The sequence below is a fragment of the Rhinopithecus bieti genome, unplaced genomic scaffold, assembly GCF_001698545.2.
Source record: "Rhinopithecus bieti isolate Rb0 unplaced genomic scaffold, ASM169854v2 scaffold_51905, whole genome shotgun sequence".
Taxonomy (NCBI): Eukaryota; Metazoa; Chordata; class Mammalia; order Primates; family Cercopithecidae; genus Rhinopithecus; species Rhinopithecus bieti.
Window position 1 is genome coordinate 1,345,890 of NW_016821253.1, and position 18,378 is coordinate 1,364,267.

At 46.3% G+C, this 18,378-nt stretch overlaps 1 protein-coding gene across 6 annotated transcripts in view; it reads left to right on the forward strand.

Annotated features, from left to right (window-relative positions):
- Positions 1-9,149: 9,149 nt before the first annotated feature.
- The window catches only part of TPO (thyroid peroxidase), a 101,970-nt gene continuing 92,741 nt past the window's right edge, over positions 9,150-18,378 (forward strand). For 2 of the 6 annotated variants that reach the window (XM_017860281.1, XM_017860285.1), the window contains exons 1-3: positions 9,150-9,233; positions 10,085-10,179; positions 17,204-17,288. In XM_017860281.1, coding sequence (XP_017715770.1) covers positions 10,086-10,179; positions 17,204-17,288 — 179 coding nt within the window. In that variant the 5' untranslated portion in view covers positions 9,150-9,233; position 10,085. Of the gene's footprint in view, positions 9,239-10,084; positions 10,180-17,203; positions 17,289-18,378 lie in introns of those variants that run through there. The other 4 variants (XM_017860282.1, XM_017860284.1, XM_017860283.1 and 1 more) reach the window with 2 other exon arrangements.

An 18,378-nucleotide genomic window follows, 5' to 3' on the forward strand; every position in this document is an offset into this window, starting at 1 on the left:
CACCCACCCACCCACATAGACATCGACTCATCCATCTGCCCATTCACCCACCTGCCCACCTGTCCATTGACCCATCCACCCATTCAGTCATCATTCGCCTATCCATCCATTCATCATCCACCCACCCATTTATCCATTATCCACCCACCCATCCATCCATCATTCACTCACTCATCCATCCACCCACCCATTCATCCATCCACCATCCATCCTCCCATTAATCACTCACACACACATCCATCCATCATCCACTCACTCATCCATACACCCACCCGCCCACCTGTCCACCCATCCATCCATTCATCATCCATCCACCCACTTATTCATTCACCATTCACCTATCTATCCCCTTATCCATCCTTTTATTACTCACCCACCCATCCATCCATTCGTCATCCACCCATCCATTCATCTATCCATCCACCCATCAGTTTCTCCATCTATCCATACACCCATTCATCCATCTATCCACCCACCCACCCACCCACCCACCCATCCATAATCAGAACCCACCCCTCTCTCCCAGATTTCTTTCCACCCACCTTTTATCTCCCCCAGAACATTTCATTATTATTTCAGCTTGTCACGTGCCCTCTTCTGTGTTCTCTCAGATTCTCCCCCAAGATTCTAATAGGAAATGTCTCCCACTTCACAGAAATCGGTTGCTTCTTTATCTTCCTAACTCAACTATAACTTTTACAAAGTTAGGAAGAACATCTTATTCATGTTCACACTTGTCAAGCGCAGAACTTGACCCTAAAGAAGTTCTCAATAATTATTTGGTTTACTCAAAAGAAACACAAGTCATTTATTTTTCTTAATCAATATAAGCGATATCCACTGGACGATATTCTAGATTAGGCTTCTTTTTAGACCTTTGTGGGTTTTTTTTCCCACAATCACCACAAAACAATCCCAAATCTAGCTAGAAAGAAAACACGCATCCTTTCAAACTGTAATTTGGTCAAAACAGCATTATTCCATTTTTAGTTTAGTTTGTTGTTTCCCTAAATGGATTGACTTAGCTAGTTTACCCGACTGTAACCTGTGTCTCTAATTCAATAGGAACGCACATCGCATCATTTTCTGGGGAAACTCTATGCTTGAAAGTCGGGAGCTATTTGGCGATATTCACATCCTCCTTTAGAAATTACTCAAGTGGGCCGGATGCGGTGGCTCGCGCCTGTCATCCCAGCACTTTGGGAGGCCGAGGCGGGCGGATCACGAGGTCAGGAGATTGAGACCATCCTGGCTAACACGGTGAAAGCCCATCTCAACTAAAAATACAAAAAATTAGCCAGGCATGGTAGCGGCGCCTGTAGTCCCAGCTACTCGGGAGGCTGAGGCAGGAGAATTGCTTGAACCCAGGAGGTGGAGCTTGCAGTGAGCCAAGATCGTGGCACTGCACTCCAGCCTTGGCGACAGAGCGAGACTCCGTCTCAAAAAAAAAAAAAGAAAAGAAAAGAAAAGAAATTACTCAAGTATATTTACCGACCTTCACCACTCAGATTAGGGAAAATTAGGGAAATCCACTTGGTGAGGGAAGCCATGCATTCTAGTGTGTATAGACGCTAGGGCCTTTTATAGAAACTAACAATTTGGAACCTGATTGAAGTATTGGACTTTGAAAAGCATGATTTTTTAAAATTATTTTTCCAGGGCAACTGTGTTATGTTTTGCTATCTTTTTGTGACTATTGTAAGACACAAAGAACTTAGCTTAGCCATCCTATTATCCACATGAATAATGTCCACTAACCAGGTCCTTCTCTGTTTCCAGACATGGTCTGGCTTGGACCTGCTATGCCTGGCTTGCAGCCCCCATCACCCCTGAGCATGACACAGCCCTGGGCCTCTGAGGCACTCTTACTTGCCATGGCTCTGCCTTGTGTTTTACAGAGCTCATCAGCCTGAGGGCATCTCCCTGTCTATCAATCCCACTGTAGGGTCCCAACACGCATGAAACAAAGGACCAAAGGCCATTCGGAATATTAACTGCAGAAACACCTTGCAAGGACCGGCGTCATTTTCCTTTCAGTGATGTGATATGAGCTCCTGGTGAATACGAGCTCCTGCTGAATACGAGCTCCTGGTGAACACAAGCTCCTGTTCTGCTATTAGCGAGTGGAAGGTGAAGACTATGGGAGAGGCCAAGGGTTCGGAATGAGATGAACTTGCACCTTAGACAGGACATTTGTCAAAGGAAGTATCTTGTTTTGACCAGATCATTATTGGAAGGATCATCGGCCTGGAAGGAACATGAGTGTGTATTTAGTCCTCACCACACGATTTCATAAATGTATTACGTGCAGGACAGTGAAACATTCATTTGGCTGCAGGTGGAGGTTGAGAGGCAGACACAGGCACTGGACATTGATGGAGAAGTGAGGGAAGGTGAGCTATGTGGCTATTGTAACTGCAGAGGTTTGTAAGGAAAATATGGCAACACAGACCTGCAGCCCTCAAGACAAAAGTTTCCACCGGGTTTACCGCCTGGGGCTTTGATTTCTGTTTATGTTAATATTGACAAATCGTATGTGTACCATTACTTTCCAAATATCCTTAGAAATACAATCAAGTCAGCAAAGTATCTTCCTAAACACCGCTTTGTTCGAAAATGACCTGAGATCTGTACCTGGGGAAAGTGCCAAAACCTCAAGCTCGTTACTGGCAGTTGGAATATTCTATTGGAACGTTGAGAAAAGGTGTGTGTTGTGGGGCTTGTGGAGATGGCTGAAAACTGATGAAACGTTTTTCAAAAGCGCAGCCCATGAATTGTTTCTCAAATCGACCAAGCGGACCGGTCCTCTGTGCATTTGTCAGTTTAGCAAAAGCCAAATGCTTCATTTTCTTTCTTTTTAGAAATGGCACATTTATTTCTAACAAGTCTTCCAAACTACCCATTTTCTTGTCTTTTAGCAGGCTGTTAGGTGATGCAGGTATCTCAGGAAAGTCACAGAGTTATTTGTTCATAACTCACCAAATATCAGTATTCTTAACACATGATATAAAGCTGAGGCTATCAGAATATTTCATAAACCAGATGAAACATCCTCTTAATGATCACTAAAGTTTCTGTTAACCTTTGTGGCAATTTAAATTCACTACAATAAGAACAATCATACAACCTTCTTTTTGGCTTCCATCAAGGAAGATTCCATTTGTAGGAATCCCCCATCTTCAAGATTACACTGTAAAGACAAATGAACTAAAACTTTGAAGATTTCTACACAAATGCAAAGAATTCAGATCTGGGATTCCATCTTTTATTCTAATGCCTACCTGACCTGGCTGTATTCTGAATCCCCCTTACAGGAATGTGATGTGGACTGACACGTCATTTGGAAGCTACTAGAAGGCTCTTGAGTGGAACCAGGGATTCTTCACGCTTCGTAGAGCAGCTGAAAGGGGCTTGAGCACTACTTGGGCCTTCTGACGCCAGAGTTACAGAATGTTCTTTTGCCAAATCATGGATGGTCACTCGAGCACACAGATATTCAGGACCCCCTTTCCCCGTGTGCAGAGAGGCCTGGTGCTGGATACCGTTTATGTGAGATGAGCAGATAGCTGAGGCTATGTGGATGCACATAACTAGTTAGAGCGTTTTACTAAGTTAATGACTGAAATCAGAGCTCTCAGGTCACGACTGGAATCAGCTCCTCTCCCTGTGAAGTAGTTAACTGTGGTCCTGATCTGCCCTCTGCGCTTCCCAGTTAATTGCACCTGCTTCCTGTTTTCATGAGGGGAGGGCATCCTCACCCTGCCTCGGAAGCACTGACATGGAGTTGTGCGTGGGCTCCTGATGAATCCTGGGTCCGTGAGCTTAGCTGCCTAGGCGGGGTGGTAATTAGTGGCACAGAGTTTTACAGGAGAATCTACTGCATAGTTCATGAGGAAACTGAAACTCAAAAAGGATGTGTAGTTAAAACCACGTGCTCCTGTGAGTGGGTGGGCACATGCAGTCACTGCTATAGCAGAGGGAAGAGCCTCAGAGACCCCTACAGTCCCGTGGGCTCAAGAAAAGCACATTAATTAATTAATTTTATAACGTAAGAAACTTCTGGTGTTCCAATTGGCCTACTCAGACATTCCTCACAATATAGAGGTAGGAAGGACACAGGGAAATGCAACTTTCCAACGATGCATCGGTCAGCAATTTAACACCTCGTTTCGTCCACTTTTCCTTCTTGTGAAGAGGGTAATGTCAAAGTTAGGGCCACATCTCCACTTTTAGAAAGATGTGGCTGAAATGTCTGAAGGGCAGGAGAGGTGACCCTTGGTGAGAAGATGGCTCTTTGCTGGCATAAGTCACCCTGATGGCATGGATCCCTGGTCAGGAGACTGTTTTATGTCCTTAGTTTGTAGAAACGCAAAGCACAGGGGAAGGGTGTCGCGCCACTCGGCAGGTTCTAGAGTTGCTGGAGAAGTGACATTGTCAGCAGTGCCCTGGAAAGCAAGTCCTCTTTCAGTGAATGCACAGCCTTATTTAGGGCCACTTTGGACCTGAGCAGCTTGGTCTTGGCCCCACAGAGCCAGCTTTTCCAGCAGTGCAGGAACTTGCCCATGTGTCTTTAGTTTCAGCCAAACTGAACTTGTCATATTGTGTTTAGAGGCCACGTTGCATGAAGAATGTGTATCCTTAAATGGGAGACTCCAGGAAGGACACAATCTGGTGCTCACAGCATGAGATGAGCCACACACGGGGACAGACTGCGGTCCCCAAAGTGTATGAGAGGAGCCTCACACAGCCTCACATGGGGACAGACTGAGGTCCCCAGAGCCCATGAGAGGAACCGCACACGGGGACAGACTGCCGTCCCCAGAGTCCACACTCCTACCTCCTACTCGGAAGCACTGGAGCCATTAAAATGGTTACAGCTAACTGGGGAGATTTTCGGGGTATGAGAGAGCCCCATGATTATTTCTTGAATTTCAATTAATGAAAACTCCCCTATATTTGTCTTTGGTTGTGTCTGACTCATATAAACTGGCAAATTACCTACCTGAGTTTGAACAAAGCTGAATAATTCTTCAGATTTTACAGGGGAATTTAATTAAGTTTGACAGCATTTTATTTCAAAAATTTGTTTGTTTTAAAATGAATTGAGCTGTAGTAAGAGTTGGAAGATAACACAGAGCTCCCAAACCTCCTTCACCCACCTGCTCAGTGTTACCTCTGTGCATGGCCACAGCACAGCAACCAGAATCAGGGCATGGACGCAGATCCGATGCTGCTGACTACATCTCAGAGCTCACTCCGGTATCCCCAGCTTTTCCATCTGTGTCCTTTCCTGTTCCAGCATCCAGTCCTGACACCGTGCAACCTACTGCCCTTGGGGGTCATCAGGCCCCTGAGTCTCCTCCTCTCATCCATGTTCATCTCTTAAAAGATAAACTTACAAACTTAAAAATTCAAAAAACGAACAGTGCACACACACACACACATGCACGCTCGTGCACGCACACACACACACACGCCAGGCACCAAAAGACAAACACCTCATGATCTCCCTCCTATATGGAATCTAAAAAAGTCGAACTCGTGGAAGCAGAGTGGCTGGTGGACACCTAGGGTTAGGGGGCGGGTGCGGTGGGTGGCAGGTGCAGTCGGTGGGGACTGGTGCTGTGGGGGGCAGGTGCAGTGGGAAGCAGGTGCGGTAGGGGCTGGTGCCATGGTGAGGGACAGGTGCTATGGGGAGCAGATAGATGCTGGTCAAAGGTGAAGATTTCAGTTACAGGATAAAAATGTTCTGGGATCTAATGTACAGCTTGATGACTGTATTATTTATTTGAAAATCACTAGGAGAATAAATATTAAGTGTTCGTATCACACACACAAAAGGATGAGTATGTGAGGTGCTGTGTATGTCAATTAGCTTGATTTAATCACCCCACAATGTTTACATGTATCAAAACATCACGTGAACATAAATCTATGTAATTTTTATTTGTTAATTATAGCTTGATGAAGCTGGGGTGGGGAAAACAAAACTAAAAGCGAATGGCAAGTAAAAAAGGCACCATCAGGCTGTAGTTTGGAGAACACAAGGCAGTCAGGCCCTGGCCACATGTCAGGTGAGTCGAGCGTGAGCCCACCCTGGATCCCTGTTCTGTTACAGTCACGGGGAGGGGTCCATTACAGGTGGTCCTGGGCCCCGGTTAGGGAGAACTTCTGGTCTTAGACAGAACACAGGATGCCTGCAGGGATAAAGGTGGCCTTTGTGTGAAGACATTAAGCAAAATGTGTGATTTGCTGTTTCTCATGCATTGATCAAGGTATTCAGTAGTCAGATTTCCCCAGGGTATCAAATAGTTCACTGGCACTTGCCAAAAAAAAATGGAAGCTTGCCTATGGTCTTCTCGGTGGGCCCAGGACCGGACCGCAGGGCTGGCGCCACTCCTTCGATGAGATCTTCTAGCAGGCCCCCGCAACCCCCATCCTGCTACGTGTGAGTTGGCTCCCTAGTGTACCAAGCGTTCCTGGTAGATTTCCGTCTTCTTTGGAGCTCCTTGATTTTTCTCATAATGCGAGAAGACGTGTATTCTTTTCTTTCCTTCTCGTGGCTAAAACTGTCCTCTTTCTCACCGAGTCTCCCCTGCAATCTCTCCACTCTGGGTTGCTGGGTGACCACGTCTTCCAAATGCTCCTTCCTGGCAGAGCCTGGGGGCTTCAGCCAGATCTTTAGTGGTCTCTCTTTCATTCTTCCATTATGTGACACCCTTGGGTTTTCCATTTCTCCCTGCAGAAATCTTCCTTCCCAACTCCCCCGTCCTCTTTCTCCAAAACGTGTGCCGTCCAGTGGGCCTGCTCCAAACCCGCCATTCTCAGACTTTCCTCCGCTCACCTCTCAACGTTTCCAGTGTAACAGCTTCCATTGTACTTGATGCATTATTCATACTGTTTAATTAGTATTAAAATAAGCACATCATGTAATCTAGCTAAAATATGTATTTTCAAATGATAGATGTGTTTCTTATATTTGTGCAGGGTCACTTGGTAAGAGCAACTTAGAGGAGAGGCTACAAAACGCCCTGGAGAGGTGACGTGTCGGCTCGGCCTCCCCTAGCCGTGCGCGCAAACCCCTTCTTCTCCCCAGGTCTCCATCGGCACTCGGCCTTTTCAAGTGTCCTTCTGTGATGAAAAGAGCGTCCAGTCAGTATTTAATTTACATTTTAATGCTCTCTTCTCCAAACTCTTCCTTGAGTATTTGCCCCACACTGTCTCGTTTTACCACCCACCTTTCTGGCTGTGTGAATTTCCTGTGAATGCCTTAACAGAGGGCCACACGCTTAGTGGCTTTCCTCCATCAGCTCCAGAGGTCACAGATCCAAATGAGCCTTTGGCAGCAAGGCCCAGGGACAGTGCGGGTTGTGCCTGGAGGCCCCAGAGGCCCTGCTCCTGGCCTTCTCCAGTTGCTGGAGGCTCATGGCCACGGCCCTCCAATCCCAGCTTCCATCATCACTTCCCTCTTTCTCCCCCACAGAATTTCCCACCTTTGTCTTGTAGGGAGCTATGCACTAACACGAAGACCAGTGGATAATCCAGGTTAATCTCCCCACCTCAAAATCTTTACTGAATCCCATCCGCAAAGCCCCTTTTGCCATGCAGGTGCAGTCACAGGCTCGGAGACTGCATCCCGCTAGTGCTCTGAGCTACTCTTGACGTCTTTTCCATCCACGTTCTCCCAAGAAGAATCCCATTCACTCACAGTCCACACTGTATCCCCCTCAGGACTCCCAAATGTGTCTCTGTAAGCTGGACTCCACCCAATGGCTGAAAGTACATTTCCACATGCCCAAGAGCTCACTGCCCGCCTGTGCCATGGACACTTCCAACACAATTCCAAGCCTGAGCCTGCTGCTGCTTTGCTTTTCATAGCCAGTCTGCCTTCTTCTCTGGCCTTCCCAGGGTTAGTACATGAGATTTTCACTTGCTCAAGCATCAAACCAAGAATAGCTGAATCTTCAGAGGCTCTGCTTTTCTTCTGTTCCCAACAATAACTCATCATTGAGCCATGGAATCCTCCTTACTGAGCCACCAAGTCTGGTCCTTCCTCTCTGTCCAAACCCCACCCTCCTAGTGACCATGCTCAGGGTGCATGGAGGGATTATATCACTGTTGACTGATCTCCCTGCTCTTCAGAGCTTGTCTAACTCATTTGTTATCTCCACCCATTTGATGGGTGCGTGATGATGATTGAGGGGAGAATGTTATCTTTTAAAGGCAAATCATCACGTTCTTAGGCTTCGGAAGATCTTCTAACAAACAGTCTAATATTTGGAAGCCTTTGCATCATGTTTAAGCATTTACTTTCAACTTACCTAGAGGAAGCATCAGTCACATTTGGAGAGGGGGAAAGAGAGGAGAAAGATGAAGATGATTTTCACAAAGTAGAAATGCAAAGGACTTCCGGGGGCATGAAGAGGCTCAGAGTCTCAGGAGCGGGTCATTGAAGACACGTTATTTTATCATTTTCATGATGAGATACAGCCTGAAAGCAGATCAACCGTGAAGACACGTCATCTCCCAGTGTTGAGAATGCAATCGTGGTGACCTTCCTACTGGGCATCTCTGGCTTTGTGGGGACTCTTTTGATGGGTTGTGATGTGGATTGAGGGAGAATGTCTGCGTGCTGGTGAACACACGCTGGACTGTGCTCATTTTTCACCTCAACAAACTGGGAAAAAGTGTAGTTTATTCACCTCTTAATGATAAGAAAACTGGTTTTCAGGGACAGAAAGCAACAGGCTCAGAGTTGTAGAGCGAGTCATCGGTGGGCCCGGGAGCTGCACCCAACCCAATCCTCGGGAGACTAACAGCCCCTTTTTCACAGGGTATTTAACTGTGAAAATAAGAGGGAGGAAAATGTAAGTGTCACAAGGGTGGATTTAGTTGGTTTATTCTTTCTCCCTGTATAATTTTTTCCCTCTTATTCCTAACTCATACGGTCAGAGGTTGGACCACATGTGGACCCCGATGACAGGGCAGTTTGTTTCTGACCAGTCAGGACACACAAGAAGCCTGGTGCAAACACAACAAAGCCCGCAGACATTCTGTTCCCACGAAGAACGGGCGCCACTCCACTTCCTAGCATCTTCACGGGGTATCAGAGCATGGAGTCGGTTTATAAGGTGGGTAACCAAGTCCCTGGAAGGCAATTGAGGTGCACATTTCAGAAGAGCTACAGCCGCAGAAAGTACCCAACAGTGCAGTTGGCTGAGAAGAGAAAAAAGGTCAGGTTGTAAAATTTTTATTTTTCCATTTTCTAAGAGAAATCCATCACTGGAACTTGTAAACTGGTCCAAGAGAGGCTGTAATTTGGGCCATTATGGCAGGTGTGGGTAGCGTCTCCCAGCAAGGCTGACTGACTGACTGATGAGTGCTGTTTGCAATGACCTCCGCTGGAACATGTGGGTCCTGTAGGGTCGATTCCTAGATCATCGTCTGCTGAGACACATTCCCGTCAGCACGGACTCACTGGTGCTATCCTGCTTAACAAAATTAGTGGCTCAAAAATAGTCACAGAAAGCCTAAGAGAAAAAAGGATTTGAAAGTAGAAATGACAAATTTTAAATCTTCTGTTTTGTCTTAACTGTAATTCTGAAATCATTTTATGGATATAAGAATGCTTTAAGAAATTCAATAGGCATCTAGGGGTTTTATTTATCACTTTTATAAGGCCTAGATTTCTCATAGTACTCACTTTTTGCCACATAGATACATTAGGGAAAACAGATTTTTTTCATTCCCAATAATTATTCCCAGTAATGTTATACTATTTGACATTACCAAAAATTTAAATAGGTTGTTACTGAGATATTTTGGCAACTGGAGCTGCCAAACATAAAACTCTGTTTTGGATAATCAGGGCCTGGGAGGCCTGCTCAGCACTGCAGCTTCTGTGCACCTCCTGACATGAAGGGTGACTGGTCTCGCAGACCCCAGGCCTGTGAAGGTCGCTCACCGCGGTGGAGGCTGCGTGGAGTCAGTGGGGGAGCCGCTCAGCAAGGAGACCGGCCACAGTGGTTCTCATGGCCTCGTCAGTGCTTATGTTGCACACTCTGTTTCCTTCCGTTAATTTTAGAATGAGAGCGCTGGCTGTCCTGGCTGTCACACTGGTTATGGCCTGCACAGAAGCCTTCTTCCCTTTCATCTCGAGAGGCAAAGAACTCCTTTGGGGTAAGTAGCAAATACATTGTGGTCTTCTGGCCTTATAAAGTGATTTTTCACACTTACTAAAATAGAGGGCATAATGGTGGCTCCCGAGAGTCAGTTTAGACCCCTGTAGCGTAGGCTTTGTTATGCTTAAGAAAAAAATTGTAATTCTTGATTTTAGAAGGACTAAAATACTGTACATTTCTTTCTTTTAAAAAGAGCTGATTTTCCTTGGATAACACAATAGAAAATTTTCACTTTTACCTATTCATATATTTGAAAAAAATAAATTCTTTGGGAGTGTTTTTCTTCCTTTGCTACAGAATTATTTTTTCTTAAATAACTTCTGTGATGTATTTTCTGGAATCAGTGTGCTACTATGTGAAAACAAGTTAAGAAAGCTACCAAGATGCAGTGATTAAAATAATCACAGATCAAACTCTTTGCTTTTCTTTTGATAAAATAAATGAAGTCCCAAACCCTGAGAACAGGTTTCACTGGAGCGAACACTGCAGGGGCGTTTGCCTGGACATTTCACCCCACGGACACTCCTGGCCCTGCGAGCGGGTGACACCTCACTGGGCAGGTCCCTGGGCCTCTGGACACAGTCCTGCAGCCCCTGGAGCAGGTGACATCTCACTGGGCAGGTCCCTGGGCCTCTGCACACAGTCTCAGGGCTGTGGCACAGCACTAGCACCTCTGCCCTCGCCGGCCTTTCCCAGGACTGGAGCCTTGTCTGTAGTTCAGGGTCACAGACTCTGGAGTCCTCACTGCTCCCAGCCACACCCAGCCCAGCCTTCTGCTGGGGGCCACATTTTATCCCAATGTTTCTGCATCTCAGGACTTCACAACCATATTAGGAGCTGCAATGAAGTCCGTAACAGACTCGTAGAGTCCTTAAAACATTCTCCCTCCCCAGCCCCCAGGACGTGCCAGTCACTGCCCACTCTGAGATCAGGGAAGTCGTGGAGCCTCTCCCTGCCAGCTTCCATCCATGCACCAAGGATGAGCTACTCACCCCCAATTCCTGTCCCTCACCTGCAGGTGGAGAACACTGGAAAATTACCCATCATAATCGTTATTCATGAGCAAGAATGAGATACTCCATTTAAAGCAATGAATGCAGTGCCCTGGAAAACACACACACACACACACACACACAAAACTGAGTCACAATATAAAGAACCTCAGGAAAAAGTGATTTTGCATCTTCCAAGAATAAATCAGTCACTCTATCACCCAGAACATGCTAGATGTTCAGCCAATGGTTTGTAAATTAATTAATTTGTTATTTTATTTCATACTTACTAAGGACCTGGTTGTATAAAACCAAAGTAAAACATGTTAGAAGTCAAGAGCTAGTTATGAGCAAGTCGTTATCAGGAATGCAGTATCCACAACTTTTGCTAAAGCAGTTTTAAAATTGTTTTCCATCTCTGAGAGATTTGACCTTTTCCTTTTGCTTAAACTTTTGGTTGATACATCATGAGTGCACAGGACAGCAGCTGACAGCTACACCACACACTGGGCACATCATTCTGCCCGCTCCAGTGTTTCCAAGCTGACTTATTATTTGCTTGAAATATAAATGAGTTACTGAAAAAACATGTGTCTCACAGTACTTCAGTTTTCCATCCTTTAATAGTTGTTTTGCAGCTTTAAATCCATTTGGAAAATGATGATACCCGATGATGGTGTGTGGGTTTATGTCACCTGTGCTCACAGCCATGTGAAGCAAAACCCTTGGCCTGCTCCCCAGCCTCTGTGCAGGACAAGCCAAAGAGCAGCCAGTGGCAGGGCCAAGAGGATCCAGGCTCCCCCGGACCACACATGGTCACACCATAAGCAGATGGTGCTCCAGGGGGTCCTGCCTGGTGGGTGGCTCAGGCAGGCACTCCTTTTACAGATCAAAACGTAGAGGTCTGGAAGTCTCAGCAGCAGCAAGGCTGTGGCCACTCAGCCTCAAATCCCAGGTCTTTACAGAGAACCAACACACATCCTCATACTTGAAGCTTGATGATAAGTACTCAGTGAAAGTATCAGGCCAGTGTCATGACTCACATCTGTAATCCCAACACTTTGGGAGGCCGAGGCAGGAAGATCACTTGAGGCTAGGAGTTGAAGACCAGCCTGACCAACATGGCAAATCCCCATCTCTACTAAAAATGCAAAAAAATAACAACTAGCTGGACGTGGTGCTACCCACCTGTCATCCCAGCTACTTGGGAGGCCGAGGCACAAGAATCAGTTGAACCCAGGAGGTGGAGGTTGCAGTGAGTCGAGATCACATCACTGCACTCCTGCCTAGGTGACAAGGTGAGAATCTATCTAAAAAAAACAGAGAGAGAAAGAAAAGCATCAGTCCTGGATAGAGTTTAGGTTGTATCAACTTGTCTGTAAACCTTAGGAAGGTGGAATTAGAAGGGAATGATCTCGGCCGGTGCTCAGAGTGGGTGGGTGCAGGAGAGACTCTTGTTCCAGAGCAGGACCCCCTAGGGTCAAAGCACAAAGAGAAATAAACTTCAGCACCTGAAAATTCTGTAATAAGAGTCTTTGAAAATGGAAAACGATTTCATTTTCCCTCCAAAGTCTGTGCATGACCATTGTTGTCTAAGAGAAGTTTTTGCTACCAGTCCCTCCCCTAAAACCCTGAACCGAGTGTTCATCCCCTTGCAGGCTGAGTGGCATTCCAGCATTTCTGCAAAATCAAGATTTATGTGCAATTATCTTTATGGCAAATGTTCCACAAGTTATAGCTGTTAAAAGAAAACAAGATGCAAATGAACAACGGGAAGCAGAGGCGCTGCCTGCAGACTGGGAAAATTTGGGAAGCTAGCCTAATGAGTGAATTTGTTTTAAAAGGAAAGTTGGCAAACCTTATTCCAGTTCATTAAATTGCAACAAACAGCAATGATTAAAGTGAGAATCAACACACAATTCTAAACAGGAATCCAGCGCTTAGAATTAGGGGCAAAGCTCTGGCCCTGGGGGCTTATGGTTTTAGAGAAGAATTTTGGCTTTCATATATATATATTATATATAATATATAAATATATATATAGGTAGTTATATATATATATATAGGTTTTTTTTTACATAAACAGCCTTTGGAACAAGGCAACTTCCTTCTTCTTTCTGAAATATAGTATGTTCTTGCCGAATGTGTCCCTGAATCCCACCTCTTTTATGACCAATATGAATATGCATAAAGGAGAATTTGGGGGAACCGTGCCATGCGCCTCTCAGAGCAGGAGCAATCTTGAGAAGGCGCAGGCGGAGAGCAGTTGGCAGCTTCTCCAGAGCAAGTAATTAAGTCCCATGACTCTCTAGAATTCAGTGTTCAGTTCTGAAAAAAATAAAGTTCAGGTTCAGACTCCCTAAGTCTATGGTCCTTGCATCCAACGCCCTTTCCCTGGGACTACTGGGAACCAAGGAAGGGCAGCTGCAGAGCTAACGATGGCACGGGGGTCAGAGCCAGCTACCCCAGCTCCCTGGTGGCAGGAAAGCTAATGTGAGCTGATGGAAACTGAGAAGCAGCAGATAAAGGAAAAGCCATCTGCCCTCCCTCTGTTTGCCTAAAAGTAGAACATAAATCCGCAAAAGTGTCCCTTTCCCTCTCCAGCAGAAAGGACGGAAATTCATCACGGGGGACCCCAGGCCCTCAGCCTGGAACCAGTCCCAGAGGCTTTTGTGTGGCAAACCTCTGCAGCCCTGGCCTCCCTTCCTGTAGTTGCCCCAGACAGGCCTCCTCACAGTGTGTTTCCCGGGAGCTCAAAGTCCTTTGCTTTGGTCTTGCAGCTTCTTGGAAAATGATTGTCCTTTTGTTGAGGGGCTGTGCAGCCGAGTTCTAACTGTCCGTCCAAGTTTCCATCTTGGGGGGCTCAGGGGGCTCCCTCGTGGGAGCAGGAGGCCAGGTTAAGAACCCCCTGTGTGTTTTCCTCTAGTGACTCTACCTTTTGTCAGTATAATTTACAATGCCCCAGAAAATTAACCTAAGATCCTGGGAGAGAAAAGGTTTCTTCCTCCCCTACGGAGGGACGTCGGTCACCTCTGTTCAGCCAAGAAGTAGTTAACCTAAACAATGAAAACACCACCGGTTCCAGCAGAGGCTTGAGACTATCTGATGAGAATTATGTGTCTCTGATGGGAGTTTTCAGTACAAAAATGGATTTATTTTATGAAACTTAAAAGACAATAATAATCTGCACGCCTATAAAAATGTTTTAATTTTGTAAAATATTTCACAATAAGGAAAGAAACTAGAGACTAAGCAACATGTGATCCGTTAAACTTAAATAACAATATATTAATATTTGTCAATAACAAGGAATGATCTCTCTAGAAACTGCCATTTCCAGGCATAGTAGGGAAAGATAAGCATGTTTCTTTATATTTCATCATTTGGTTCTTAAATAATTGTCAAGTGCCTGCTGAAAACCAGCCTTTGGTCTTGGCCGTGAATAGCGCAGAACTTTGCAGAGCCCTGAAGAAGCTCTCAGTGACAGGATGCATAAACACAGGTGCTGTGAGTGACAGAGCTAATTTTCTTTTTCTGGTACCTAAAGATCAGCAGGATCAAAATTTCATAAAGGAAGACCTGGGAGCTTGAGACTGACAATTTTATGAGATGAAGGATAAATTGTGTTTTACATCCACAGCTCTGCAACATGGAGATGGGTCTTGGGCAGGTTGTGGAAGTCCTGGATTCTGAGGAGGACCTGCACGCAATTCCGTGGGCATCAGGAACCTTCAGATGCTTCCATCAAAGGCACAGGCACAAGCAGGCCTTGTTTTAGAAAGGTCACTTGGGTGACCGCAGGAGGGACAGAAGGATGGGGGAGAGATCAGTGCAGGAGACAGTCGAGAGCTCCTTGTACTAAGGCAGTAGAAAGGGAGACTGGCAAGGGCCAGGCAGGAGCAGGACGTTCTTCCAGAGATATTATGGGGAAATCAACACAACATGGTGAATGAAAGGCAAGGAAAGCCATGGCTGGGTTTCTGGCCTGGGGACTTGAGCTGGCAGGGTGGTTATTTCAGGCTGTTAATTCGCCCCAGTGGGGAACAGAGGAGGATGGCGTGACTCGGGAGAGAAGTTCAAGTTGAAAACGGGTGTTTGGGTGAGGATGAAAGGAGGGTGAGAGGAGACGGCAAAGATCAGAGGAGCCAGAAATGCACCTGTGGTGACATTCACGGGAGGGAGACCGTGGAGGGAAGAGAGCCAAGGTGACCGAGGCTGAGACAGGGAGCGGCCAGAAACTGAAAGCAGAAGGCACAACGGACGGGAGCACTGAGGCTTGCCAGGCCCTCAGCCAAAAGCTGTGCAAACTTCTCTCTAAAACCATCCTAAGACGTAACTCTGCGCACTTGCCAGGCCCTCAGCCAAGAGCTGTGCAAACTTCTCTCTGAAACTATCCTGCCATGTAACTCTGCTGCTAGGAGAGAAAACTGCGCCAAGTGAAGTGGTCTGCTGCGTCACTCGGAGATTGATTTGTCTCACTCCAGAGCCCATGGCCGTCACCGCTCTGCCACTTGAGAATTCCGGCAATATCCCAAAAGCCCCAGAGTCCTGGGGGGTGGTTACTGCATTTGGCAAGTAAGCGGCCGTGACTGACCTCAGAATACTAAATGTGAGTTGAGTTGCCCAGGCAGTTGCAGTGGGTTTAGAAGGAAATATGAGGAAAATAAACGAAAATTCCAAGTGTCTTATATCTCAAGCTTTTGTGGGAATAGGAGGTTCCCTTGCTCTTGAGAGCTGAAAGAAATCACCATAAAGCCCGGAATGCTGGTCCTTGAGGTCCACACCTGCCACCGGTCCTGCGATGCCCAGGCCACCCCTCCTTTTTCGGCTCCTACTCACTCCCGGTGGCATCCGTTCCACATCACACTTTCCCAAGCATGCACATGCTGGCATGAAACCGGGTCCCCTGTTCAGACTCCACACCCACAGCCCACAGCTCTGACGACTGTGCTGCGGGGCCCTGGTGGAGCTGTGAGCCCATACTGGGTGCCCCTCCCTCCCTCCCACCCTGGCCCCAGGGAGCCCCACACCGGCGGGGCTCTGTTCATTGCTCTCTGCCCAACCCTGAGAGGTCACCCTCTGCCCCAAGTGCTTAACCACTGGTTACTCATCCCAGACCCCAACAGAGATCCATCATGGAGGTTTTCTTAACTTTGTTGTATCACACTGTAAGAAACGGGGTAGACAACGGAACAGACGGAGCAGGGCAGAGGGAGCAGGAAGAAGGGATGGTGGGGAATTTGTTTGCTCCTTGGGTGGGGACGAGCATGGAAGGCACTTGGGGCTGAAGCCTTGAGAGGCGCTGCAGTCGCCTCTCCTGGGCTGACCTCGTGCATTTGCCTCTCCTGGGCCGACCTCTTGCAGGTGCCACGTTGGGCCATGGGGAGAGCGAGAGCCTGATGTCCCCTTCAGGGACTTCTATTTGCTTTTAGGAACCAATTCATTCCTTTGGTGGAGTATTGATGCTACACAGGTGAATTTAGTGACAGGACTGACGTGTGAATATGGCCGGAAGCACTTGCCATCTTCCTGTTACCCGTCTGGAACTTCACGTTGTTACCCAGGAATGGGATTTTAACCTCTTAAACATTCCAGGTGCTAAAACAAATAACACAGGAGTGTTTTCATTGGAAACTGCTGGTATATTGGAATTATTTTATCTTTCATTAAGTACACAAATTAATATAGGCAAATTATTATCAACTTTACCACTAGCTCAGGTAACCAGTGATAAATGTTCAGAACGAAAGTTATTCAGAATCATTTGAAGTGGTTTGGACAAGTGAGAAATTAGGTGAGTAGCTCTCTCATCCCATTCTCCAGGCAGCTCCATGCAGGGGGAGGGACGCTCCTCCCTAGCAAGGAAGTGAAGGCCCGTGGAGGGGAAGCCACCCGCGGACCTGGTTGCCTGCCTGCCCCGGAAGCCACGTGGGCATCACCACAGCCAGATGGGCTTGAGCAACAAAGCAACACTGCCAGTGAATCCCGAACCGTCATCGTGCTTTGACTGTGTGCTATTCTCTTCTGTAGGAAAGCCTGAGGAGTCTCATGTCGCCAGCGTCTTGGAGGAAAGCAAGCGCCTGGTGGACGCTGCCATGTACGCCACGATGCAGAGGTGAGCCCTGGGGAGGGGCCACCGCCCCGAATGCCACCTACGGGCACGTCCTCCCCAACATCTGCACACGTGTGGCCTAATATTCACAATTGCAAATGAAAACCTGAAGCTTCCCATCGTTAATTTACTTCCCCAGTGTCATGTGCAAGCAGAGGATAGAAATGGTATTTAATATCCAATTCTTTCTTTAGCAAGACACAGAGGAAAAGCACCGTGATCCAGTCAGCAATTACATATATCCTGATTAAAAGACACTAGAGGCTGACGTCCTGATAGTGAAACCAGACTCTCTCCTCAAGGGCTAGGACAGATTAAAGAGGAAAAGGGAGACCTAGATCCCAGATCTTTGGTGGTGTGATGTAACTGTAACATAACTTGGGGCATAGGATAAAGAATTAAATGGGGCTCTCTTCCATTTTTGAAATAATTAGCATTTGTCATTATATAACAGACACCACTATTAAGAATATTGTGGTCTCATATTACCTGTCTAGAAAAAGAAAAGAAAAACAAAAAACCTGTAAAGCGGTTTGTCCTCCCAAGCTTATTATTTTGTAGGAAGTTGACAAATAATTATATAAGTTCTCAAGATACAAAATATCAAAAGACAGCAGTTAATTTATTCCAAATTTCTATTATTCCAGCCAGAAAAACACCTTATTATTCATATTGGCTGAAAACAAATTATTATTTATTTTCTAAAAATTGAATCGAAGGGAAAAGAAAGAGAACCACTATTTCTCAGAAACTCATGCACACTTTAGTAAGTCTAAAATGGGCAAGAATTCCTGGGGAAGACATGGCAGTGGGGGCGGATACCAAGTGCGTAGTAAGAAGTGTGTGCTGCTCTCTTAGTAACAATTTGTGAACCCGAGTATCTAAGACAGATCTCAATCCACGTAGAACGTTTATTTTAACAAGGCTAAGGATGTGCCTGTAACACAGTGTCAGGAGGTCCTGAGGACACCTGCCCAAGATGGCTGGGGCACAGCTTGCTTTTACACATCTTAGAGAGACAGAAGACATGCGTCAAAACGTGTCAGATTTGCATGGTGAGGAGTCTCCAGGTCATAAGTAGATGTTAACAGTT